We start from the raw sequence: 26,847 nt of genomic DNA, 5'->3' as shown, positions 1-26,847 counted from the left end.
ATTTCCTGAATTGTTGAAATGGTGCCAATCTATACATACAGCTAAGCTTTGATTATATGAGACTTTTAATAGAGTTTTCTAAACCTATGGAAACGTTGTTGCTTAGTGAGATCAATAATCTACACAATATTTTTTTGACTAAATTTTGCTCTGAAACTCATAGGCTAAGCATTGATGAAATGGATAATAATATAGCAGCATACAATGCCAGATTGCAGAGTGCTAAACTAAAGAAACTGCAACATGATATGTTTGACTTTAGAAAAGGGAAAAATTTTTCTTGGCCCAGGAATAATGTTGTAAGCAGGGATGTTATGCAAAACCAGAGTGCTACATCATTTGTACATGAAGACAGGTCTGGTGTAGCTACATCTAACACTGTGCTGACTGCTAATTCTGCAGATATTCAAGCTGCCTTCTCTTCTTCTATTTCTGTACCTTCCTCCTTTGTTTTTTTTTTCTCTACTGGGACCCATACACACAGAGGATGGCTTCAGGAATTGCTTATGGATGAGCCCACATTACATAATGGCTATGAAGAACTTAAATAACACACCACTAACACTGGTTGTTGTAGAAGGGGGAGTTTGAAAATGGAATCACTTGCCAAGTTTATTAACTTCAAATTAAAAACACCACTAAAAGATTTCATCAGATGCTGAAAGATTCCTGACAATTTTTACATGAAGTCAAAAAAGTGGACTTCTGTTTAGATACCATCCTAGTGACTATTGACATCAAAGATCTTTTATCAGTCACACTACATGACCTAAGTTTAAAGTGGTTCAGGAAGGCTCTCATGGGGATGATTCCCTTTCAGCCAGGTTCATTAACTTAAGCAAAATGGAATGACCAACTGTAGAACGAGAAATAAATGAACCACGGGAACTACAGATGTACAGGACTTTAATAGAAGTAGTAATAGTAAAAATGATAAAACAACTCAGGAAAATGAAGCGCTCTTCATCTAGTTAATAACTAGACTTCATCAGATACCATTGAATAAAGCAAGGTTGCTTATATACTCTCTTCCCACCCTGTTCTTTAATTGCTTAATTATTTAATAGGTGACTGAAAAGCAGACTGAAAGGAAAAAAGGAAATAATGAGAATAGTAAACTTTCCTAATACAATATGCTCTCAGTGCACAACAATAACCACAGTACAGCTTCCGTTGTCTCATAAATACTATATGCCCTATCTTATACCTCCTACTAAATATACATACCAAACGTAGTTGGAATAATACAAACAATACAGCAATATGACCAGTCATAGTAGAAATGAACAATAATAATAAACAAACAAATAAATAGACAGTAGTAAACAATACATATGTATACACCTACATGTCTTAAAGTTTTCATATTTCCTCACCATCTCATAACTGATCATTTCCTCACCTTAGGATATGGAAAGGATATTAGTACCTAGTCTCCGCATCTGCTTGTTGCGTAATGTTTAAAAATATTTGAAAATATTTAAAAATGGATTAGATCTTATAAATTTTGTAATTTTTTGAATTAGTTTTGGTTTTTATCGTAATACCCTCCCCTACCTTAACTTTATCTAGTTAGATTCTTTAATCTCTGGAGGCACTGTATGGAGCATGTTTCATTTAAACCTGGATAATGGCAAGCATCCAAGCAGATTTGCCACATGAGTTCCAGCCACTCTAATAATAATAAGGACCTTGGAACCACCCCTTATATCTTTAATGGTGTGGTTGGTGGCCCTAAATTTAAAGTTATGGGTGATATGCAGCTTGATATGATGGGCTAGTGTATTCTCATTTTTTTCTTTCCTGATGTTATATTATATTTAAGCAACCTTGTTTTATTCAATGGTATCTGATGAAGACAGCATAAGGGAAAGAATATATGTTTAGAACATCAGAAAGGATTCAACTAATAATGCATTAAGTAAACATGCTCCAAAATGTTTTCCAAGTTCACTTTCATGGTGCTGGGAAAAATTAATATGACTTCAGGCAGGTAAAGTTGGGAAACATTTTTGGACTACTGTGAACTTTACTGGCAGCTCAGACTTAATGCTAACCACCTTCAGGGTTAAATAAATCTATCAGTGTTGATAGCATTCTTAAAATAATGGCAGCAAAAATGTAAATTACTATTTTTATGTTGTAATATCATTTTCTGTTTTAAAAAAAACTTTCAAAAATGTTAATCGTTGTATATAACTTTTTTATTTATTGTTTTATAGATGCCTTATGACTTTTTTTACCACATGATGTTTTTATCCACTTGACTTTTTAGCAAATGATTCTGAGCACATGATTACTGAATATTTAAAATGGAGTTTCTCTTAGAGCTTTGTTTTTTTCTGAAGTCATCTTGGTTTTTAAGATGAAAGCTCCCAAACAAAGGTCCAGTAGAGTGAGTTCTGTGGTGGGGACACAGTGTGGCTTTTGTTATTTGGATTTCTGTTACACTGTGATGCTACTAATGGTTTTTATATTTTCATAGGTAAAGTACTAGTATAGCTCCCCTTGAAGGCCATTTTAAGCCTAGCCACTTTCCCTTTATGTGTTTGTTTATCCCGTTTGGTTAGAGATGTGCTTTACCCATCCATGGTCTATAGTTATATATTAACATAATGATAATAGCAGGGGTCATACCACAGATAATATGAGGGAAACAAGCATGGGATAAAGCATTTAGGAGCTGTCTCTCTCCCATTATTGGGGATTGTTATGACTAGGCTTGTATAGGCCCTAGGGCCGATAGCCTAGTACCAACCTATGAACCTATTAGTAGTACAGGGGTCAGTCCTATGGTAGAGTTTCTGTTTCCCATCCATAGATTCAAGTTGCTCTTGAATATGGACAGGGGTGAACTTTGTTTTATGTGAATGGGGAGTATGTTCCAGGGCAGCTGTATCCTCTGCAAGATATAGCTGTCCCTCCAAACCATTCTGTTGATGTCGCAATACCAAGTATTTCTGATGACATTTGACTTTTTGATGTACAGATAATCTATTAGTATTATGTTGGAGGATGCCTTGTATGCCAGACACAGGTCTCCTCTTAGCAGTCTGTAGGATACAGAGTATAGTGACAGGGCTTTGAACCGGTGCATGTAGGACATGTTGTTTAGGCCTTGTGTCCTTTTAGTAAGGTGTCTCTGTGGCATTTCATTTGTTACATGTATCTGGACAGATACATGCTAAAGGGGGCATTATATTAAATGACTGGCCTAATGAGGGCTGAGTAAAGGGGAACAATGACATCCCTAGATCTAGACATAATCCCTTTGTTTATAAGCTGTGGAATACAGAAGGACTTTCTTACAACATCAGACATGTTGTTCCAAAGTCAACTGTTAGGGGGATGTTGTCAATGTGGTAGTTGCCTGGGGTAGATGTGGGTTTTTTGGGGCTATGAAAATTATTTCACTACTTAGTTCGTAAATGAAGAAGCTGACACATTTAGAAATCAAAGGATGCCTTACCTATATCAACTATCTTCAGATCTATTGCTATTATAACCTTTTATCCAAATGCATGAAACATTGTGACGTGATGTTGATGAAAGGGTTTAACAGCTGTATTAAAAGAATTAATTTCCAAAAGAATCATTTCTGTTATTCATTATATTGCATTGTTCTCAGACATTTCACTGAAACTACTGTCTTCAATAAGTATATTTTAAGCAGGCAATTATAAAATGTATTATTTACAGAACAAGATAACATCTGTTTTTATTTTCTTGCCTTAATAAAGATACCTCACAGGAGATCAGATTCGAAGTGAATCTTCACCTGAAGCCTACATAAGATGTCTTAGAATGGGATGCCGGTGTGTTGAGTGTAAGTACCAGTTCTTAAACATTACTTACTCTTTAACAAAAAACAGTTATGACCAAAAGTCTAGAAAGCTTTGCAAGCTAGCATAATTGTCTTTAATTTTTCTTCCTGTTTCTTTTTTGTTAAATCTCCTCCCACACCTGCAAAAGGAGGAGGTGGTACTTTTTTTGCTTCCTTTCTTCTACCTCAGTCTTAACAAGTGCCAAACATGCAAATTCTTTAGTAAAGCATCACACCTTACATGTTGCTTGTAATGAGAAATTGCATTTACACTTGTCAGCTAAAACTGTATATTTGTCTTTGTTTCAGCTCTTGTAAATGATAAATCAGGAAGAAATGGCTAAATAAGATGCCAATTAAACAGTGGCATTTGTACACTAAAACCCTTTACTATTTAGCTGTAGCTTTTAAAGTCATTCACTCAAGTATTGTAATACATTATTATTATTATCATATTAATATATTAATATATTGTAGTATTGTAATAGTAGTGGTGTGTGAAAGAAAAATTGCAGCAGTTAGAAAATTCTCAACTCACAGAAGTGCAGTTTAATGGAGATCCTATCGACTTAGTAAAACAGATGCAAAAGTCTGTTTTGCCATAGTTAAAAATTAATTTCCAAAGCACCATGAGTAGAAGACACATTTATAAATATATAATCACAAAAAGCAAAATATGGAATGTGTGTTTTAAATAGTTTATAGTGCTTTCTCACCATATCACACTGATTGTACTACTTAATGAGTAGGTGAGCTGGTCCAAAGACCCTTTTCAGTCATGAATGGGTGAAAAGGAAGAGACAGGGACATAAATTGTAAACATAAATGCAAGGTGATTTTGTCACACAAATACTACAATAGCATTTAATGTCATACATGGTATAGGGTACCAGCAGTAAGCATGCAACAGAAAACAGAATACATTACACTTTTATCAGCTTTAATATATGCTAGAAATCTTTGCATACTTAGAATATAATTCTATTCTACTCTTTTGTTAACCAGGTAAGCCCACAGATTCCAAGTGTCCTTCTTTAGGGGTGATGTAGGAGCACTGTCGGGTTAGGTGACATGCTCAGAGTCATGCAGTTGGCAGGTGGAAGTGAAAGGAATCAAACCTGCTTGAAGTAACAAAAATATGGTTATTACAACTAATTTATATGCAGTATCTTACAAGTATTTACATAGCAGATGCATGGAGAAGTCATCTGAAGAAAACAAATTGGAAAAAGTAATTGACTTTAGAAAGCTTAGCTTTTAAAGATGCATTACTGTTTCTGCTCTTTGCTTTGGCATAATTTAACCAGGGTACCCAGCTGGGTTGAGGCCCCCAAGCATGTCTTGCCCATAGTCATATAATAGGTAAATGGAGGCTGAGGGAATCATGCCTAGGACTAAAGAAAGAAGCTCATTAGCAGTTCATAGACTTAATCCTGCATAATAAAGTGCGTAATAAAGTGCCAGATAATAGTTAAGATAAGTGGAGTTTGTTATAGCTATATTCTTACATATTCTTATATATACCCAAATTATAAAAGGTTGTTTCTTTCTCTCACTTTTGGAATATAATCAGATTGCTTTGTGTATCATATTTGGGTGTACAAACTAAGTGGAGTCTTTTCCCAACCTTCAATTCTACAATCAGTTGCTTCTCCCCTACACAGTACCATAATGTGGCTCACAATAAGTAGGCAACTGACAGAGACATGTATGAATCTCCATTGTATGTCTCCCATTGTTGCATGTCAGCGTCCGAATGGAGAGATGATAAAATCAGCAAAAGGAGAGAAGTATTGCTAGAAGTGAATTTATCGTCAAGTCTTGGTGAGTATCTCACCAAGATGACACTGATATATAGACTGTATTTTATATAGCATATATCATGGGCAGAAGTAGGTTAAAAAATAGAAGTAGGTTAAAAAATAAAGATGTCTGGGTGCACAAGTCCCACGATAAAAAAGTGCCCAATCCTGGTAGGTGCACTGGTACCAGGACTGGAAAAAAATGACAGTGTAGAATCCTCAAGACACAAAAACATTCCTACAATGGGGCTAGGCCAGGCCCAGGAGGAAGATGCAGCCCCAAAGATATTCAATGAGAAATATAGGCAAAAGTATCCAGATACGGAAGCTTTGACAATAAAAAAATAAGGCCACAAAGATGGAGTGTAGACCAGAAGATTAGTCAAGTAGAAGTTAAAAAAATAGAAGCTGAATATTTGCAAAGTGAAGGATTCAGTGCAGAAAGTCTTAATACAGGTCATATCACAGCATGATGGAACAACTAATCTCCAAAGTAAGGAGAAACATGAGGAGCAGGAGGCATCTGAAGAAGAAATATGAACATGGGAAAGAAAAAGAGATTTAATATGGTGCAGCATTTATGCAAAGGGGAAAAGAAAACTAATCAATACAAAAAGAACAGCACCAAAGATATTTGAAGAGAAATACAGGCAAAGACATCCGGCTGTGGAAAAATGTTACAATACAAAAATAAGAAAACAAAGAGGGAAAGTAGAAAAGAGGATTAGTAATGTTGAAGTTAAAGAAACAGAAGATGAAGTTATGGAGTACTTGCAAAGTGAAAGATTTGGTGTACAAAAATTTAAGTCTGATAACACAACAGGAGAGAGCAATGGACACCCAAATTAAAGAGAAAACAGTGTAGCAGGAAGCATCTAATCAGTTGACATATGAAGATACTTTGGAGCCTTCCATAGGAAACCAGTACAAAGGTTTGGTTGGAGCTATACAGCAAGGAAAAGAACAGGAATCTATGGATGATACAGGGTGAAACTGAAGAGAACGTGCCACATGAAGATGCTGCAGAACTTTCTACAGAATGCCCGCAGTGATGGAGTGCAAAAATTGTGCCCTCAGTTTAGAAGAAAATGAGCTAAGAGAAGAGTTGCTTGATTTAATAGAGATAGATAGACACATTAAGATAAATGAAAGAAATAGACTCCAGAAGGTCAGTAAAACACAAAAATCAGAAGTTTAATAGAACAAATGAACACAGTAATTAAGGCTACCCAGAGAGATCCATGCAATATAACAGAAGTAAACAGGATATATTATTGTGCAGCTAAATTAATAACAGATAAAATTCTACCACAAGAACACAGTGTAGTAAGAGAAAGGAAGGGAAGAAAGTGAATGCCATCATGGAAGTGTTGAATAAAAAATACTATAAAGCAATTATGATAAGAAGTGTCACTGTTAGAAGAGTATAGAAGAGGGGACGGATCAACAATAATACTCAGAAAGAAAGATGTGATAAAAGCAATGTACAGTATTATAACTGATCAGGATTTATCATGCACTATCACAAATAATAAACTAAAAATATCAGCACAAGCAGAAAAATGTAAAAGATACACAGATAAATATTTTAAAAAAGTACCAAATAAGCAATTTATTGATAACTGACCTGCATTCTTGAATAGCCCACTACTTTCCACATATATTAACCCTATCTGAAACATGTCTTGCACCTCATATCTCTAACTCTGAAATCTTCCCCTCCAGGCTATAATATCTACTGTCAATACAGGCTCTCTAAAAAGGAGGAGGGGTAGCTATCCTGTACTCTGAGCAACTTAACTTATACCCCCTTACAATACCTCTCCCAGACTTCCACCCAAATGAGCTACTTTTTCTTAGTTGTCATTTAAATCCCGAAAAGAAATTTGCTTTATTAGCCATCTGTATACCACCTGGAAATAACATACCCATCCTTGAAACTGTCCTGTAATGGATTTCTTCCCATATACCCTATGAAACAATTATCCTTGGGGATGTCAATATTGATTGGAAAAAAATAGCAACCAACTCTCCTAATCACAGTATTAACCTCCATGGCTTCAATCAACTAATTACAGCACCTATCCACTTAAGTAAAATTCAAAACAACAGCTCCATCCTGGATTGGATCATAATCTCCAATCTCAAACTCTACCATAACCCCAGTACTTTACCCAACTCCCTAAGTGATCACCTCCCTATATATGTGCAAAGACATTCTCTTCAAATTCCCAAGTCCCACCTATACAGAGACTGCCGCAACCTCTCTAGCTTTGATTCTGCAACCTTTAACAATACATTTTCTGTAGTAAACTGGTCCAACCTCCGATACCTCCCACTCAATGAAGCAGCTTTAGAATTTAGTCACACTTTCCTCAGTATTCTTAACTCCCTAGCACCACTGAGAAAAACTAGAATAAAAAATAACCAAGCCCCCTGGCTCATTAAAGACTCTCACTCCCTTATGAAAAAAAACAGACAGCATCTAGAAACAATGGCTAAAAAACAAGTCCATTATGGTGCTCCAAAAATATAAAGGACTTAGAAACCTCATCAAAAAGCAAATTAACAAAGATAAGAAAAAAAATTTACCATGATGCACAATCCACTCATCAACATAACCCAATAAAATTTTGGCACACCATTAATAAAATCTTATACTCTCTAGAGCCTACCACCCCTAACCCTTTTCCTAACAATACTCCTCTAGAAACTGCCACAGTTCTTGATACTCACTTCACAGAATCTATCCATAAACTAACCCACACTGACCAAGTTAACAATCCTCCTCCCACCTCGTCCACTACCACCAATACCACCCCCTTCTCCTTTAAACCAGTCTTTACTGCTTATATAAAATCACTTCTGCTTAAACTAAAACCATGTTCCCCTTCTACTGATAATCTACCTTCACTTTTTCTTAAACTAGCAGCTGAGTCTGTAGCCTAACCTATCTCTATACTTGTTAATAGATCAATTCAAGAATCTACTGCTCCTGACATCTGGAAATCTTTCTACACCATACCTTTACACAAAGGAGGTAACTCCACAGATCCTATCAATTTCATGGCCATAGCCATTCTCTCTCCACTCTCTAAATCCTCCAGAAATGTGTTCACAACCAGCTACTCAAATACCTAACTCATGAAAACCTTCTAACCCCCACTCAACATGGCTTTAGGCCGAGTCACAGTACTTGCACTGCACTTCTATCCTTCACCCATACTATTGCTGAAGCTAGAGACAAAAATCGACTTGTTTCCTGCCTGTTCCTTGACCTCTCAAAAGGTTTTGATACTGTTTCTCACACTAAGCCACTAACTTGAAGTCCCCCAACAACTGCTCCTATCCCAGATACAGATCACTCACTCCTTACTGAATAATCCATTTTGATACTGTTTTGAACACTAAGCTACTAACTTGAAGTCCCTCAACAACTGCTCCTATCCCAGCTACAGATCACTCACTCCTTACTGAATAATCCATTTTGATACTGTTTTGAACACTAAGCTACTAACTTGAAGTCCCTCAACAACTGCTCCTATCCCAGCTACAGATCACTCACTCCTTACTGAATAATCCATCCACCTGTCCTTCCCTCTCTTCTCTAATCTCCCCCTGCACTCCTAAATGTACTCTCTGTAGGTCAAATCAATTCCTTCTTGACGTATACAACGCTAATAAAAACATCAGCAAACTACTCTACAGTGTCCCAAGCCTGGAACAAACTCCCCTCACATATCCAAAATATCAAAAACTACAACAGCTTTAAAAAAGAAGTGAAAATTACCTTGAAAACTCTAGTCTCTTTCCTTGCCAGAATGCTACCTAACACCTTTCCCATCCTTCCATTCTTTACCTTAAAACTGTATCCTCCTAGGGTTATCAATGGTTTAAGCTAGTGACTATACCTCAGTAATGCTCTCTGCAGCTCCTAGGGTTATCAATTGTAAAACTCTGTGACTAGACTACAGTAATGCTCTTTAGTGTTCTATTGTATATATTCTCTTTTTTCTTTGGTAATACAATCTATGCTGCCCATCTAGAAAGCTTTCAGTAAAACAATGTAATGCCTATATGATATTGTAACTGAGTGCATTGACCTACATAAGTGTTTTCTTTTATTTTCTGTACTTCATTGCAATTTAGTTATGTTTGCCTACACCTACCATTTGTAATATCTAGTGTATACTTTAAATCACTTTAATGTTTGCTATCTCTTGAATTTGTCACCTGTTAATATGTACACCATTGAATCTTTGTATACTATTGAATTGAATGTAAGCAAAATGTTTATTCTGTATATTCCCATCTTTATGTAATTGTTTGTATACTTTCTTGAGCTTTTCTCCTCAGGTCTCCACTGAAAATGGGGCATTGGCTTAGTTGGACTAACCTGGTTAACGCATGATAAATAAATAAAATATGACCCAACAAAGTTTTACAGAGAATTAGGAAACAAGGTAAAAGGAACTGAAAGACCACCAAGAAAAGAAGAAATAGATACATTTTAAAGAATTATTTATGAAGATGCTGTGGAACATAACAAAGACGCTGAGTGGACAGAAGAAGTAAAAGAAAGAACAAGAAGTTCAAAGGTACATGATATGAAATGGGATGAAGTAACAGTTAGAGAGATTGAAACTAAATTAAGAAAAGCCTCTAATTGGAAAACCCCAGGCCCAGTTGCAGTACCTAACTTCTGGTTAAAAGTATTAACATCTTTGCATGAAGATGTAGCCATGAGTAAGAACTATTTATATGCACGCCCCAGACAGACACAAACCTGGCTAACAACAGGAAAAAACAATGATCCTGCTTAAGAGTAAACCTGCAAGCTACCCCAAAAATTATAGACCAGTAACTTGCGTTCTGACAATGTATAAACTATACACTGAAAGTGATGCCAACAGAGTTTATACTCATTTAGAAGAAAACTCAATTATGGCAATAGAACAAAAGGGCAATAAAAGAAAGTCATATGGAACAAAGTATCATTTGTTGTTAAATAAAGTCATAGTGGAGAACTGTAAAAAGGGGAAGAATGTAGGTTTGGCATGGATTTACTACAAAAAAGCATTTGACAGTATCCCACATTCATGGATAAAAGAGTGCTTAAAAATGTGTAAGATACACCCTACACTGATAAACTACATCACAGCGACCATCAAACAGTGGCAAACCACTTTGCAGTTAAGCCATGATAAAGGACAAATTATTATTCAAGGGATAAAAATTCAAAGGGGAATATTCCAAGGTGACTCTTTGTCATGCCCTTAACCCATTAAGCTGTCTACTTAACAGATTAGGTCATGGCTATAATTTGGCTCAAGGAAAACAACAAAGTGTAAAGACTTCTCATCTTCTCCTTGTCAGTGATTTAAAATTGTACAGCTCATCAGATGAGGAAGTGAAAGCACAACTGCAAGTAGTCAAAACTTTTTCAGATGATACAAGAATGTAATTTCGTCTTGATAAATGTGCAAAAGCAACCTGTAAAGCAGGAAAACTGCAGCACCAAGAAAACATTAGTTTGGGACAAGAACATGATATAAAAGAACTTGAGCAAGAGGGAGTGTATAAATATTTGGGAATTGATGAAGGATCAACAATAAAACATGAACAAATGCAAATAAGACTTAGTAAGGAATAGTCTCGAAAAATTAATCCTGAAAACAGAGTTGACATCTAGGAACAAAATTCAAGCTATAAAACAATTTGCTCTTTCAGTCCTAACTTACAGTTTTGGAATGCTTGACTGGTCCCAAAAGGTGTTGGATAGATTAGACAGGAAAACAAGAAGGATGCTTCATGCTCATCAAATGATTTATAAAAATCAGTGTATACCAAGATTATATATTCTCCGTTTCGAAGGAGGTATGGGCCTCCTTGAAATTGATTACATGTATAGCTCTACAATCGTGGGACTGCATACATATCTGCTGACCTCACAAGACCCAAGCATAGTGAAAGTTTTGAAATATGAGGAGAATAAATTTAAGATGACTTCCCTACTTAGTCTAGCAGAAGCATATCGGCATCAAGTGGGAATGGAAATAAAACCTGAAGTAGATAAAAATAAGGCAGCAACTGAATGTGCCAAAAAACAAAAGAAAGAATATAAGGTGAAGGATCAGATGAGAAGGCAAGAAATGTGGAAAATGCATAAATCTTGTTGCAAGTATAGAAAACTCCTGGAAGAACCTCATGTTGATCAGGTTCGAAATCAAGACTGGTTAAGTAGAGGCAAATTCAAACCAAAAGGTGAAAGGTTAATATTGGCAGCCCAAGATAGTGGGCTATGTACACATTTGTTTACAAACTCCATTGAACATGTGGGAGAAACAGACAAATGTAGGTTTTGCAAAACAGAATTGGAAACAGTTGCACACCTTGTTGCTGGTTGTGATATACTAATGGCAGAAGGACTGTATACTGAAAGGCATAATAATGGGGCAAGACTGTTGCACTGAGGATTGTGCAAACATTATAATATTGAAGTAGCTGAAAAACACTGGAAACATGAGCCATGAAGCATCATAGAAAATGATGGTTTACATCACATGAGATCACCCATTACCAACAGTTCAAAATATAGATGGGAGAAAACCAGACAGAGTGACCCATGAAAAGAAGACAAAAGTAGCATTGATCATTGAAATCACTACCCCCATTGACTACAGTGTCTTGCGTACAGAGAGACATAAAGTCATAAAGTATCAGGATTTGTAAGCAGAAACAAGAGCAATGTGGAAGAAAGATACTCAGGCAGCTCCAATAGTAGTAGGAGCAATCGATCTTATAAAAAAGAATCTGCAGTCATATTTAGATATGTTACCAATACAATTATTGACCATGGGATGGATAAAGCCAATCTAGAAATTGCAAAATGAGTCATTACTGGGCACACTGTAGGTGCTGTGAAGAGCACTTCTGGCTGACATCAAAGATTGAAACAATACTAATTTCATGAACTTTAATCATACTTTGACTTAGGAATGGGGCCCATTCCTGTCATGGTATTAGAAACCCAAAAGATTTGGAGAAATTAAAAAGTGCAAGCTCTCTCCAGCTATTCTGACTGCTTTATTGTTGCTCATCTCCCAACAAATCAAAAGAAGCTTTGTGCTATGTGTATGTTCATCTTTCTATCAGCATCTGTTATTTTTCTTTAATTTTTTAATTTAAAGTTGTTTTATCATATTTACCATTATTTTCACTTATGAAGCCTAAGTCTAATAAGGTGCAGCTGTGGTAGGTGAACAACCCCAAGGGATTTTCATTCCCAATTTTTTATTCTTTTTTTGGGGAGGAGGGTGCATGGACATACTGTTCAGGATTTTGAACAGTCTGGTGGACTTAGAGAGACCATAAAATTAAGGGCTCGATGACCGTTAACTTCATTCTTAACCAAAACAAATAAAATGCCTTTAAAGAAAGGAGACCGTGAAAAAAGTACTTGTAGGAGCTGACAATTCATTTTTTTTATTTATGTGGATATTCCCCACCATGAGGTTTTAAATTATTAATTTTACTTGGTGTGGATATGGACTGACATATCAATACAACTTTTAAGTGAGACTGTAAGTGAGAGGCATATGCAGCAGATTTAACAGAGGGATCTGTCACAGGATTACAGTGGAATTTGACATCATTAAGTATTGGAAGAAGAGTTGCTTTTGGAAGTACCCAACCACAGAGGTATTTGCATGGTGTGGTACCACCAGTTTTAAAGTAAATGGTCACTGATTTATGGTCTGCTTTAATAGGGAATATGTGTTCAAGAATTGTTCATATCTGTTAGGACAAAATCAATGGTGTTTTGGTCCCTGGTAGGATGGTTAATTATTTGTGCAAGGGGGTTAGCATTTATAATATGCACTTCCCACAGTAGATGAGCAATTTTATGGTTCTAAAACCCACTTTGAATTTAGGAGAAATCTAAAGGACTCCACCAGGCATCACCAGAAAGCATCAACAACAGAATGCTTTGGAGGAACAGGTATAGCTCACAGAGGATACCACTGCTGTGGAACACATTCCCCATCTTCAAAAAACAAAGCCGCCCCCATCCATTTTCAAGTACAATGTAGACCTGTGGATGGGAAACAGAAAATCTACCCCAGGACAGCCTGCTGTACTACTAATTACAGAGGCAGCTCCTAAATGCTTTACCCCTCAAGTTCTCTATGGTATGATTGCATTTATTCTCATTAGAGGTAATATATAATTATTGACCATGGGATGGGTAAAGCCAATCTATAACCCAATAGAATAGGTTATTTTGAGCACAAAAAGGGAAGCTGGCTATGCTTAAAATGGCCTGCAAGGGCAGTTAGCCTACCACTTATCTATGAACCTGTGACAAAAGTAAAGAAAGCAAATGACTCATTCAGAACGTGAAAATGTCTATCAAGACAGAGGTATCTTCCCTGTCAGATTCTATGATTCAACCTTCTCCTCTTGAGCCTGGCATTGCTATTTACTACCTCACATGGTGAGCAACACAAAGTGATGATTTTCTTACACTTGGACTTCTACTTATTTTAGTTCCTACTAAATGTAAGATAAAGCAGACACCTTTGTCAGTACTTACATTGGACGAGATGACACTAGAGGTCAAGGAACCTGAGTTGGTGGTCTCCTTTGCATATAAAAAAGCCAGACATTTCTCCTTTACGTAACATCTATGCCTCCCACTTTACAGGGCATCTTCCCATTTATCTGCTCTGTCATTATAAGACATTGGTAAAGGAAGTTTTTTGGCCTCCATGAAAAATTCATCAGGACAAAAGTTAGCCCATTTCAAGGACTGATACAAAGCATTATTTGATTGGTTTTGGCTCACTCCACCTAACCATTGTCTTGTCCCCAAGTTTTCTCTTCATTCACGGACTGTATTTGACCCATCTTAGCTTCTCCCTAGCTAATCCCAACCCATATCTGGGTCCAGTGAAAAGATCAAGGATCCTGAGGCAATAGCAGCTGTAGAGTGTCTTTTCTTATTTTCTACTTCCCCCTATCTCTGTGTGTGCCCATGCCATCTTTTTGACAGACATACAATTGAGGTGTTCTGCATATCATTCAGCCTAAACAGTCACTTACCCACTGCCTCTGCCTCCCTTAGACAATGACCTCCTGTGCATTCCCAAATTCTACTGGAGCTCCACCGTGGGGCATACCTGAGTGCGTGCCTGCCCCCCCCCCCCAAGACAGGCATACCCATCCTCCCAAGCCAGCTCCCAGGCAGCTAGTCAAACCAGCTTGTCTGGAGTATAGTTAGGGCTTTATACTTCTGTGCTGTGGTGCTAATGACTGGTGCAAAGCAGAATTTAGAGATGAACACTCCACACCTATGTTGGTACCTGCAAGGCCTTGGATAAAAAGGAGGAGGATGAAATACCATGAAAACTATTCCTGTTAATCTTTCTCTCTCTCTGTGTCTCAAAATTTTAACTTCACTGATATTATCAATATTATACCCCAGCCTAACAGCATAATAGTTGAGGCACAGGATTACCAACTAGTAGACCTGGGTTTGAAACCTGCCTGGGGAGTAACTGAGCAGGAGGAGTCTCTAAGCGGAAGAAAGGCCTGGCAATTTACTTCTGTAATATTCCATGAAAACCATATGGGAGCCTCCCATAGAATTGTAATGAGTGAATTTCAACTCAGGGGAAATTACTTGCTTTTATAAAACTCCAGTGTTCAGCCCTGACTGTTGTTGATAGCAACCTGAACTTTGACCATAATATATCCGCAGTAGTGAGGACATCCTTCTATGTGGTATATCTTGTAAGTAAAGGCATCACATCTACATCTAAGAATGTTATATTTCCATTATCCTGGGTCTTCATCGGACCAATAGCTCCCTTTTGCATGTAACTCACCAGACACCTGCAACAACTGGAGAGACCACAGAGGTTTCTTACCAAGAAATTATAAGGTGCACAAAACAAGTCTTACATGGAAAGACTTTATGTTCTGTCACTGTATTCTGTCTCCTACAGGTTGTTAATGCCTGACCTGTGCCTGGCTTACAGGGCAGTCTCTGACCTGGCCCTGAAAGAAATGTTACACATTCGTAAGTCAAACTGCATGAGAGTCACTCACTCCAGGACTTACCCTAGCCTCTGACACAAACAGGTCATGTTGGAGAGACAGATGCATCTCCCAGAGACTGCCACTTCTCTGGAACAATCTTCCAGTTCACGTGAAACAGAGCCACTCCCTGACCCTCTTCAAATGCAACCTAGAGCAATGGATGGGTGATCTCAGATTCACTCCTGGGGTGGCACCCATATCCCTCCTGGACAGAGGAAATAATTGTTAACCACCATAGACCTTGACCTCTGCAAACTTCACTCAAATAATCACCAACTGGGGCAACTCAGGATAAACATGGCTAGGCTTGTAAGTGCTCTAGGGCCATTAGCCTAGTAACCTGCTATGAATCTATGAACCTATGAAATTATAACTGACTTCTTAAAGAAACATATTCTCCAAAGAAGAAGCTTTCACAGCTGATATAAGTACTGGACTTCATGGGAGAATTCTTACTTTATTCCAGCTTTCCAGGATTTATTGAATAAAATCTAACAATGTGCTAATTCTCTGGCCTCTCTTTAAACATTAGCTGACATGTTATACCACTTATATAAAGTGGACCCTTATCTTTATTTCAGTCTGAAGTCTCATCGTGCCATATTATCCATACCCATCAATTTGGATTCATTTAGAACATCCTCCATTACCTCCAAGCACCCTACCTTTTAAGAGAGGTTTTTGGACAGATATGGTAAGAGGGTTTATACCTGTAATACACTGGCACTCAGAGAACATGATTTCTTAGCACTTGTTACTTTATCACAACCCAGTTTTATTGTAAATGCAAAAAAACGGCAAACACTTAGTGGATTTTAAGGAGATGATTTGATCTTTGTGATTAAAAATGCTGAATGTGAATAGGTCTTTAAGCATTAAAATGTACTAATGACGCAGCAAATAGTGTCACTAGAGTTGTTGTGAAAGGCATAGTCATATTAAAGCATGCCTGTTTATTATTAGAAAATTTTGCTAAAGGATACAAAGGCACAGATCCTTAATACTCCAGTTAAAACAACATTTGTTTTTAGTAATTCTACTTCAGACCTGTTAAAGTAATTAAAAGAAAAAGGGAAACTACTACTACTTTCTCAAATCTTTTAATATCTTTAAAATATAAAAATAAAACAGCAAAAATATGAATACTTTCCAGCTGATCCACTTTTCCTCAAAAATTTTTCCATCTTCGAGAAAATGCTTAGTGAAATGACAAAAGCCAATGGAACAACCTCTTTCCTCTGCACTATCTAAATCAAACCATTGTCCCGGTCCCCTTCAATAACACGCATCACACCAAATGACATTTGACGACCTTTATTAAATTTCCATAACATAGCTTTGATCACTAAATTCATTAATTACAACTATTCATAATATAATTGATTCCAGATATAGCATAACATCCTTGTAATGTTAATCAGGGCAGCGTATCTAGTCACCATGTGCCAGTAAGCAGCATCCATACTTCTGCTCGCTTACAGCGTCCCATCTCACTTCATATACCATTCATTGAATCACCTTCCACCAAATAAGCAGCATCCTTACCTCAGCTTGCTTGTCTATTCAGCAAGCTTCCTCAAACTATTCATTTCCTTTCCCCAAATCCTTGAAATGCACATCCAGACACCAGAGGGGGAACAGAAGAGGGCAAGCCCATCTCTCTTCTCCACCTACCCCTAATGATAAATAACCCTACTCCCCCCAACCCACCAACGAAAAGAGGGAGGGTGGGTGGGTAGCAAGTTCATGCCATTGCTTAACCCAACTACACTAGACAAAACCTCTTAAGCCCTCCCCATCATTATCTCATTTCCTCCCAACCATTCCTCCCTCCACTTAACTCCTTTAATATCACCCTAACCCGCCCCCCCCCTATGAAGATGTCCCGGGACAACTTAGTTTGTTGCCAAACTTAATGTGTCCTGGTCCCCTTCAATAACACGCATCACACCAAATGACATTTGATGACCTTTATTAAATTTCCGTAACATAGCTTTGATCACCAAATTCATTAATTACAACTATTCATAATATAATTGATTCTAAATACAGCATAACATCCTTGTAATGTTAATCAGGGCAGCGTACCTACTCACCCTGCGCCAGTAAGCAGCGTCCATACCTCTGCTCGCTAACTTTACTTATGAAGCAGCATCCCAACTCACTTCATATACCATTCATTGTAATGTTAATCAGGGCAGCATACCTACCCACCCTGCCCAACAAGCAGGGTCCATATCTCTGCTCGCTTACTTTACTTATTAAGCAGTGTCCCATCTCACTTCATATACCACTCATTGAATCACCTTCCACCAAATAAGCAGCATCCTTACCTCAGCTTGCTTATCTATTCAGCAAGATTGCTCCACTATTCATTTCCTTTCCCCAAATCCTTGAAATGCACATCCAGACACCAGAGGGGGGACAGAAGAGGCAAGCCTATCCCTCTTCTCTGCCAACCAGCCTGACCAGGCTGATCCCCCTCCCTTCCACCCAAAATTGTTCAACCCACTACTTCCCATAAAGGGAATGATCAAGCCAAACATCATTTGGTGTACCCATCCTCTGTAAAGCATCTTAGAGTCCCATCATAAACCCCTTTGCCATGCCATCACTGAAACACCCTAATGAAACTAAATAAGGTACAATTACCATGACCCAGCTGTAACACCAAAACATCCACACCAAGAGAACACATAACCTTTTAGCCCGCTGCCTTCAATGCTGAAATCATGGCTCAACCTGAACATATTGACAGCCTATAACCACAACAAAACCAAAAACTATAACCCCTTGAACTCAAAATGGCACTCAGCCAAACATTAGCAGCAAGTCTCACATTCAAGACCCGGTCAACCGTGGCATATCACCTTAGCTCACTAACTCCAAGTTCTAGATGTGCAACAACTCATCTACCATAGGGAACAGTCTAACTCCCAAACTTTAATGTCCTACCTTAGCTGGCAGAAAACCAACACCCCTTGACCTAGTTCCTGAAACTCGCCTATGCTCATCAACAAAGTACTCTACATACCCAACCATAAACACCCCCAATTCACTCATTACCAAACCATACTTAACCCCTGTTTGTCCTTAGCCTTTCCCCTCAAGAGCTCTCTTTCCTTATGTTACATATACCACTAGTAGGTAATTACCACCTGTCCTACCGCTGCCATATCCTGCAACCAGGCTTCCTTTAAACCTTCTAACTCTGCTGTAACAACACACCCAGTTTTAAAACTATCCCACCAACTGCCTACCTACCATGTTTCCTTAAACTCTATCCACAACATTCACCCAAACCCCATGTGGAATGATCCTTGTGGTATTCTGTAAAGCCTTAATCTGTTATGTAACTTTAACACTACTTATTCAATGGACAAATTTGTCACCTTAATGACACCACCTGTTAGGAACAAACTCCAGCATCCTATCAAACACCTCATTGACCCTTCCCCCAAATACAGTTCAACAACTGACTGAGTAAATACAACCACCCCAAGGTTCTAAGAAAGCAAGGGTTGAACTTCACTGACTTGCAAGAGCCATAGGGGCTTTAGCCTAATAAGTCCTGTACTCCTATGAATGTCATGACTCTACTCATCCCGTGGGATCCCCATACTCTCCATAAACTATCCCCAACCATTTCCCCCTTGGCCCCGCACCTACCTCTTCCTTACTTGCCCCCTATACCGATGCCATAAGCAACTCCCAGTAATTGAACACAGAGTTCTAATATGCCTTAATAAGGTGAGTACTCAAACCCACTTTGCACCCCATTCCAGTGGCAGAACATCCATCCTATCAAAATGTTACCTTTCAGATCCCCTTTCCAAGTCATCGCATGATGTCTTCTGTCCTTCAGCAGTTTCAGTACACCACCTCGTACTCCCCATGTGTAACCTTTCCGCTCACCACTGCTTCCATCATCTGCAAATTACCTGTGTATTGCCAGTTCACTGTTTATCACCACAACTGGTACTCGGCACACCACCATCTGCAAATAAAAGGACAAAATTAAACCCTTTTTATATGTAAAGAGAAGGCTCCACTTTATACGCACCTATTCCAAATTACAGCCGCAGCATTCCAAGATCCCAAGAAAGAAAAAGACATGTAAATCATCCAAAATATATAACACACATTCCAAGACAGCTTCAAGGACAACTGTACTTCACATGGATGGGGAGCCTATTCCACAGCTGGGGTAGTCTCTGAGATATAAACCTATCTCTCCAGCAGGTCCTATTTATATCAAAGGCAAGCTTTAAGTCTTTAGAAGGGTAATTCTGAATTGTTATGTTTTGTGGATATGCAGGAAGTCCAGCAGAGTGAGGTCTGACAATGCCCTGTATGCCAGGCATAGATCTCCCCCTCAAAAGCCTGTAGCAGACAGAATATAGGGATAGGGCCTTGAGGCGGTCTGCATAGGACATATTACTTACACCCTGTATTATTTAGTGAGGAACCTCTGTGGATGTTCCAATTGTTGGATATGCCTGCTTAAGTACATATAAGGTGCATTGTACTCAATGTCAGAGTTTCAAACTCACACCCTAAAGCAAGAAAATTTAGTATCTCTAACCAAAACCAAGGTACTCTTCAGCAACTGAGAATAACTTACTAAGATTCATCCCACTAGGTCCAAGTAATGAGAATTACTGTGCCACCCTTCAAAAAGCTAACTGGCTTCACATCTGCAAACTTCTATCTCTCTCTCTCTCTCTCTCTTTTTTTTTTTTTATCTATAAGATCTACAAATCCTAATGCCCCTCTGTCAGGTCCTCCCTGTCAATACCTTCCTCTGGCTATTCTCTTAAAAGCCAAGATATCTTATATTTTTTAAATCTGTTAGCACAAAGCCTGTGACTGGGAGGACCAAGGCACAAAATCCATATAAATATCAATTCTGCCCCCAGTTTTCGCCCACAGCAGTAGAACATCCAAACCTCCCACAGTCACACCGTGCACATACGTAACTAACAGCATCCCTCACAGGCATCTCCAAAGCCCCAGGAATCTACCTCTGTCCCGAGAGAGAACAGACCAACAAGCTGTACCCATAAACTAAGCTTCCAAACCTACATCTATTTAATTCCTAACAAAACAGCAGACTGTGTTTAAAACAAAGCAGAAAGTGTTTTAACAACCTGGCAATCTGATGACACATTTCTTGCCCCTTCAAATTCAAACTACTTCCGTAGCCATGCAACCTGTCTCACATTCTGTCTGCACTTCCCATGGTAGTACTACTCGATACACGAACCATCCAAACAATAACCAGTTCACCCCAAGCCTCTAACCAGCCCCAACCCTACCCCAAACACTAAACTTATCAATCATTCCTCCATGAAACATAGAGCATTGATAATTAATATGACAGGCTTAGCACTAAACTTGAATTTTGGTAATGCAGGAAATTTAACTTTAATACAGCTGGAAAATCATGTGACAAGTGTTAACATCCTTTTTGTCCCAACAAAAATATCCTGATTCTATTAAAACTTAATTTGCTGCTGAGGAGACGAACTCTGGCAAGTGCACATCGCCTTACTCATTTATACTGTGAAAGCACTTTAGGTGACTGTGGTAATCAGAGGGACACTATCAAACCCTTCCTAAATCTCTCTGGGCTCAGCGACAGTCTGAAAGACTTGACGGCCACAATCTTCTATCTTTCATAGCCACCAAGCATGCGTGACAACAACCATCACACTAACTTACTCATAGCCCACAAAAACCATACGGGGTTTCCCTGAGGAACTCGCTCGCAAATCAAAGAAAAAACAGCACAAACAACCACACCTCCAAACATCTTTACTCAAAATCCAAAACAAAGCCAAACTTAAGGTGAGAGAAATGCCCAAATGAAGGGACCAGTATAAATGCTGCTAGGGACAAAATCTCCAAATCTGGGACAATACCTAATTAAGGTAATAACAATAATGTGCACCACTATATGTTTTTTGAACAACCGCAAGTATGAAACTCTGATACGTGGCATTACTGACATACTGCAGTCCTACCAGAAATCAAATTTACAATGTACCCTGCAGAAACTGAGGCTGATTTAGGAGCGTTCTGTAAAATCAGGAACAATCTGAGAGGGCTACCAACACCTGCCATCCCCTACTCAAACAGCAGAGCAATTCAGTCTTTAACGAGTAGCTGATTACCACAACACCTACCCAATAGAGCAGACAGAGGGGCAGCAGAGGTAAATGCTAGTTTTGTGGTAACCATTAACGGCACATAGTAATACCACATATAGAATAATTACAATCCAAGATTTTACGAGGTTCACGTGTTTTTCATTATTTAAACTTATCTGTAAGTACTCCAACAAAGCAAGTTTTTTTTTCCCAAGTGTGGAGACAGACACGAATCTGCCCCCCCCAAATGCGAACTGCCTGCGGAAAGAAGGCAAAGTAAACCCACACAGTAACTGCCGTTTCCGCACCTAAAGAACTACCCCTGAAAAGAGCCATAGTGTAATCAGGCTGCCTTCTCAGCTCATCCAAGTAGACACACGCAGTAACTGCCATTTCAGCACTTAACTAAGAGAACTGTCTTTGAAAAGAACCAACATCAAGTCAGCCTGCTTTCTCCCTTAAAGTAGATGCACTGCTTTCAAGTTCTTACACATACAACTGCCGATGGACCACTTAAATGAGAACTGCCTCTGAAAAGAACAAGACTGCTTTCTCAATTCTCAGTAGTTAGAGTATCTGCCTTCAACTTCAAGTTCTTACACACCCACTAACTACTGTTTGACCACTTAACACACCCAGTAACTGCCGTTTGAACATTTAGCGAGTGAACTGCCTTTAGAAGAACCAGACTGCTTTCTCATTTCTCACTTAAAATAAAGAGTACTGAGGCTGACTTCAAGTTCTAATTCCTTACACAGTAACTGCCATTTGGGAATTAAATGAGAGGACAGCCTTCAGAAAGAAGGCAAAGTAGACACAGACAGTAATAAGTTAACTGTCCTTGAATGCTTAACAGATTTAAATGCGTAGTGGCAAGGAAACAGTGCTACCTACAGACTGCTTTTTCTTGCACATAAAGTACTACAAGCCACTGACTACCGCATTACCTCAGGCAAGCCTCACTCTGACCCTAAAGGCCGCGAAAAAAAATTCAGTGCTCTCTCAACTGCCGCAATTCCTGACATTCCACACAATGTCCTCAAAGAATGCCAATGCCAGCCACCCGACCTCTGATAAGTAAGATGCCCAGGTAAATGGAATCTACAAATCCCAAAAGCAAATAATTTACTTCATAGCTAATGATTAAATTAAAACACGGGCCAGCTAATCCTCCAAACCCCTCCACAGACTGCACCCTGCACCTATACTACCACAAGTTAACAGCAGGACTGACCACCACCTCTTAAGTCACTGCAAACCTAAAGCCCATTATTTTTTTTTTACACCGACAAAGTGACTACCCCACCCACCTATCCTCTCCACAACTTGGTGACCACCTGCCCATCAAGGTATGGATCTCTAACCCCCCCCCCCCCGGCATGGAATTCACAATCCCTAAAGAGAAAGAAAATAAATAACTACATAATTAACTAAATAAAACATAGCAAAGACCATCTGTCATCAACCAATACCTCGAGGCCTACCTTTCCTCCTCTTATCCCTACAGGTCTTCATGGGCATACCCTGCCTTAGGAAGTTCATGCCAAAATGTGATTGCCTAAACCAACTACAATAGACTAAACCTCTTAAGCCCCTCCCCATCATTATCTCATTTCCTCCAACCATCCCTGCCTCCACTTAACCCTTTCACCTTCCCAACCCACTTAACTCCCCTTAATATCACCCTAACCCCCCCCCCCACCCACCATGAAGATGTCCCAGGACAACTTAGTTTGTTGCCAAACTTCATTTACAAACCATAAAGCTCAAATATCTTAACTATGAAGGGGAAACTATAGAAGAAGAAACAAAATTATAATTCAGTGAATGCCCAAATATTCAAAAATCAGCATACTGAACCAAAGTACATTCCTGTTTAACCCTCACTAACAGGCAGAATACAGTATTACATTTGATGTTCCACTAAACAAAAATAATAAAAATAAATTAATGCAAACAGCATTCAGATTAGAAAACATAGGAGAGCTTAATAACCCCTAGACTGCCAAACTTATGCATACAAACTACACAGCTGCAAATTATAGTTAGAGACGAAACTTCATAACTGTACAAATTCCTGAACTGTACTGTCATTTCACTACATATTCCAATAGCATGCAGTGAAATAATGATTTGGAAAACAACTTACCTGATGAAAACTAGTTAACTAAAATAGATGCGATTAAACATGGATTAGTGCAATGTAATGCTCATGCTCTAAGGATGATATTTTCTTAGACTGTCATATATATAACCTCTTTAATATAATTCTGAGTAGGCAGAGAACTTGAAGTCATATATTTACTCATTTATTTTATGCCATATTTTAACTTCCTGCTTAGGTACCTTCAAAGGTATATTTTATTTGTTGCAAGATAACTTAATATATATATATTTCAGAGCTTCATGAGTTTTGGATATAATTATTGACTGAGAACATTTACAGTAATATACAAAGTTATTGGTTTCTTTTCAGCATAGCTTATAGTTTTACCTTCATATATGAAAATTGAAAGAACATCTAGACTATTCAGTAGACCATATGTCATACATGGCTACTTGTCTTATTGCATCATTTGTGCCTTACTTTACCATCTCCTGTATAAGAATAAGCTACTGAATGAGAATCGACCCAAAGTGTAGCACAGCTGGTACAGTTGTGTTTATATCTACGTACAGTAATACAGTTAACAATATATTTTTTTCAAGAATAAGTCATTTTAACTATAACTCAAAGCTAATCCTGTGATTCCCCTCTTACTGTATGAGGGAAAACCTTACAACTTCATATGTATATGTACGTATCACGGTTTATTATTAAAATGTCGAGTTAAGATGTACCCATATGAAAGCTTCGAACTGTAGATGTTCGAAGTTTCATTGGAGTGAACATCTCTGTTCGAAAGTTTATACTAGCGAATGCAGTGTGCATTGTAAACTGTCGAAGAATTGTACAGAGATCACTGTACAGTGCGGTTAGAGAAATTCATCACTTTCTTCACTGTAGTGAGATCTCGGAGTTGGAATATATAGTTAGCAGGGGGTGTAGGGGGTGCAGGGGGCTTGCTCCCCTGCAAAAATGTGATGTTAGGTGTAGGAGGTCACATAAAGTGAACTCCTGTAGCTAACATCAGGTGATGTTTTTGAAAACAATGTCGAATTAGCTGAATTCGTTCAGCTGATTCAACATTTTAACTTGTTCTGTATTTTAAATTTCGAGGTTTACTTTTGATATGTGGGTCAGAAAATTATTCTGACCATCGACATATTGATATTAAAGCACATATCACACATGCAATCCCTTCAGATGGCCAAATCTATATTTTGTTGAAATAAAAAAAGATGAATTAAAAAAAAAACATCATTTAGCTGAATGCTCATTTAAAATACAGATTTCAGATTCATTGAGTATACTAAATATCCTATCCAAGTACCTAATGATTTTCTGATTTGTGCTTTGGAATTACTTTGTATAATCCCGAGTGGTATTTTGTCCCATAATTTGTATAAGGATTGTTAAATAAATTTATTTCTAGTATCAGTTCTGCACTTCTAAGGTTTATATGTGACCTGCTGTAAGAACTGATAAGACTGTAGAATACTGGAATGAACTGGAAATAACTGAAAGAAACTGGAATGAGACTGAAATGAATTTCTTTATCTTTTAATTACCCAAATCTTCTTATACCTTTCAGAATAAAAGTCTGCAAACACTGTAGTTTGGTTAAGAATGTTTTATTATGTACAGTGGAGGTAGATGTCAACAATAACCAAATCATATCTTAATATCCATAGCTCATTTATTCACTTACTGTCTGTAAATTCTGTACTCAGAATGTCAAATCTCACTGTCTCCATTAACAAGCTGATAATTATGTCTGTAGCTTCTGCAATCATATTCCTTTCCTCCTGAATGATATAATTAATATTCTGTAATGCTGGATATTTGACCTGACCTCTGCACTCACTCTCAAGTGTCTGTACCAACTTCTAGGGACGGGTCTATATTAGATCAGCGAATGCTTAAACAAGTGAACGCTGATTGATCGACCTTATTTTAGCGAAAGTTACAAATATCGAAGTAACAGAAACTCAAATTTTTTCCTAGGGAAAGAATTCGGTTGTCCATTTTTGTTGCTTCAGTATTTTCAGTGCTGTGGTGGAAAGTTATGGGTCGGATTCAGGTAAGTGTGTGATTGTGTGAATGTGAGTGTTAGGGTGGGTTATGTGAGTTAGGGCTCGGGTTAGGTATGTGTGCGATTGTATGGATATGAGGGTTAGGGCAGATTTAGGTGAGTTAGGGTAAGGGATCAGGTGAGGTGAGTGTGTGATAGTGACAGACCTTAGGGTTAGGGTTTGGGTTAAGGTAAATGGATAGTTAGTGGCGTGTGCATAGTTTAATGTAGGGTTAGGTGTCAGATTTTAGGTGTATGTGTGTGGATTTCTGTTTGTTTGGTGTGCTTGCATTGTGTGTATGTGTTTTGGATTAGCAATTTTTTTCCCTAGGAAAAAAATCGCTGATCTAACAGTTCGAGATTGTAAGCTTTCGCTTACATAAGGTCGATCAATCAGCGTTCGCTTTTTTAAGCGTTTGCTGATCTAATATAGACCCCTAGGGACTGCACAGCAATGACTCTCTGCATATGAATCTGTCATATGCATCTCTCCAATGAACTAACTAACTGTGTATGACGTATCTCATAATAATACCAAAACCTTGTAAATTTCTACATGCCACTTTAACCTTGGTTTCCAAACCTAGTACCATCTATACAGGATCTGTTTATACGCAATGTACTGCACATTCTGTTAGTACATTTTATTCTTATTAGTATTCTTGACTGAAGGTTATTTTCACTGTTTGAAAGTGCATTCACTAAAACTGCATGCAAAATGTGAGGCCTGTTTTAATATGGCAGAATTTCTAGACTTATGCAAAGATAATACTGTATTTTCTCTGTTTCTG

At 38.1% G+C, this 26,847-nt stretch overlaps 1 protein-coding gene across 2 annotated transcripts in view; it reads left to right on the top strand.

The window, feature by feature from the left end:
* Window positions 1-26,847, top strand: part of PLCG2 (phospholipase C gamma 2) — a 1,878,649-nt gene that overhangs the window by 1,286,266 nt on the left and 565,536 nt on the right. For both annotated transcript variants that reach the window (XM_044081788.1, XM_044081789.1), the window contains exon 13: window positions 3,741-3,826. In XM_044081788.1, the coding sequence (XP_043937723.1) occupies window positions 3,741-3,826 (86 nt within the window). The remainder of the gene's footprint in view (window positions 1-3,740; window positions 3,827-26,847) is intronic.

This window comes from Protopterus annectens, chromosome 8.part1, assembly GCF_019279795.1.
Source record: "Protopterus annectens isolate FY-2018-M chromosome 8.part1, PAN1.0, whole genome shotgun sequence".
In the NCBI taxonomy this organism is placed as follows: Eukaryota; Metazoa; Chordata; order Ceratodontiformes; family Protopteridae; genus Protopterus; species Protopterus annectens.
The sequence above is the reverse complement of the archived record's forward strand: the minus strand, read 5'-3'. Positions and strand labels throughout refer to the sequence as shown.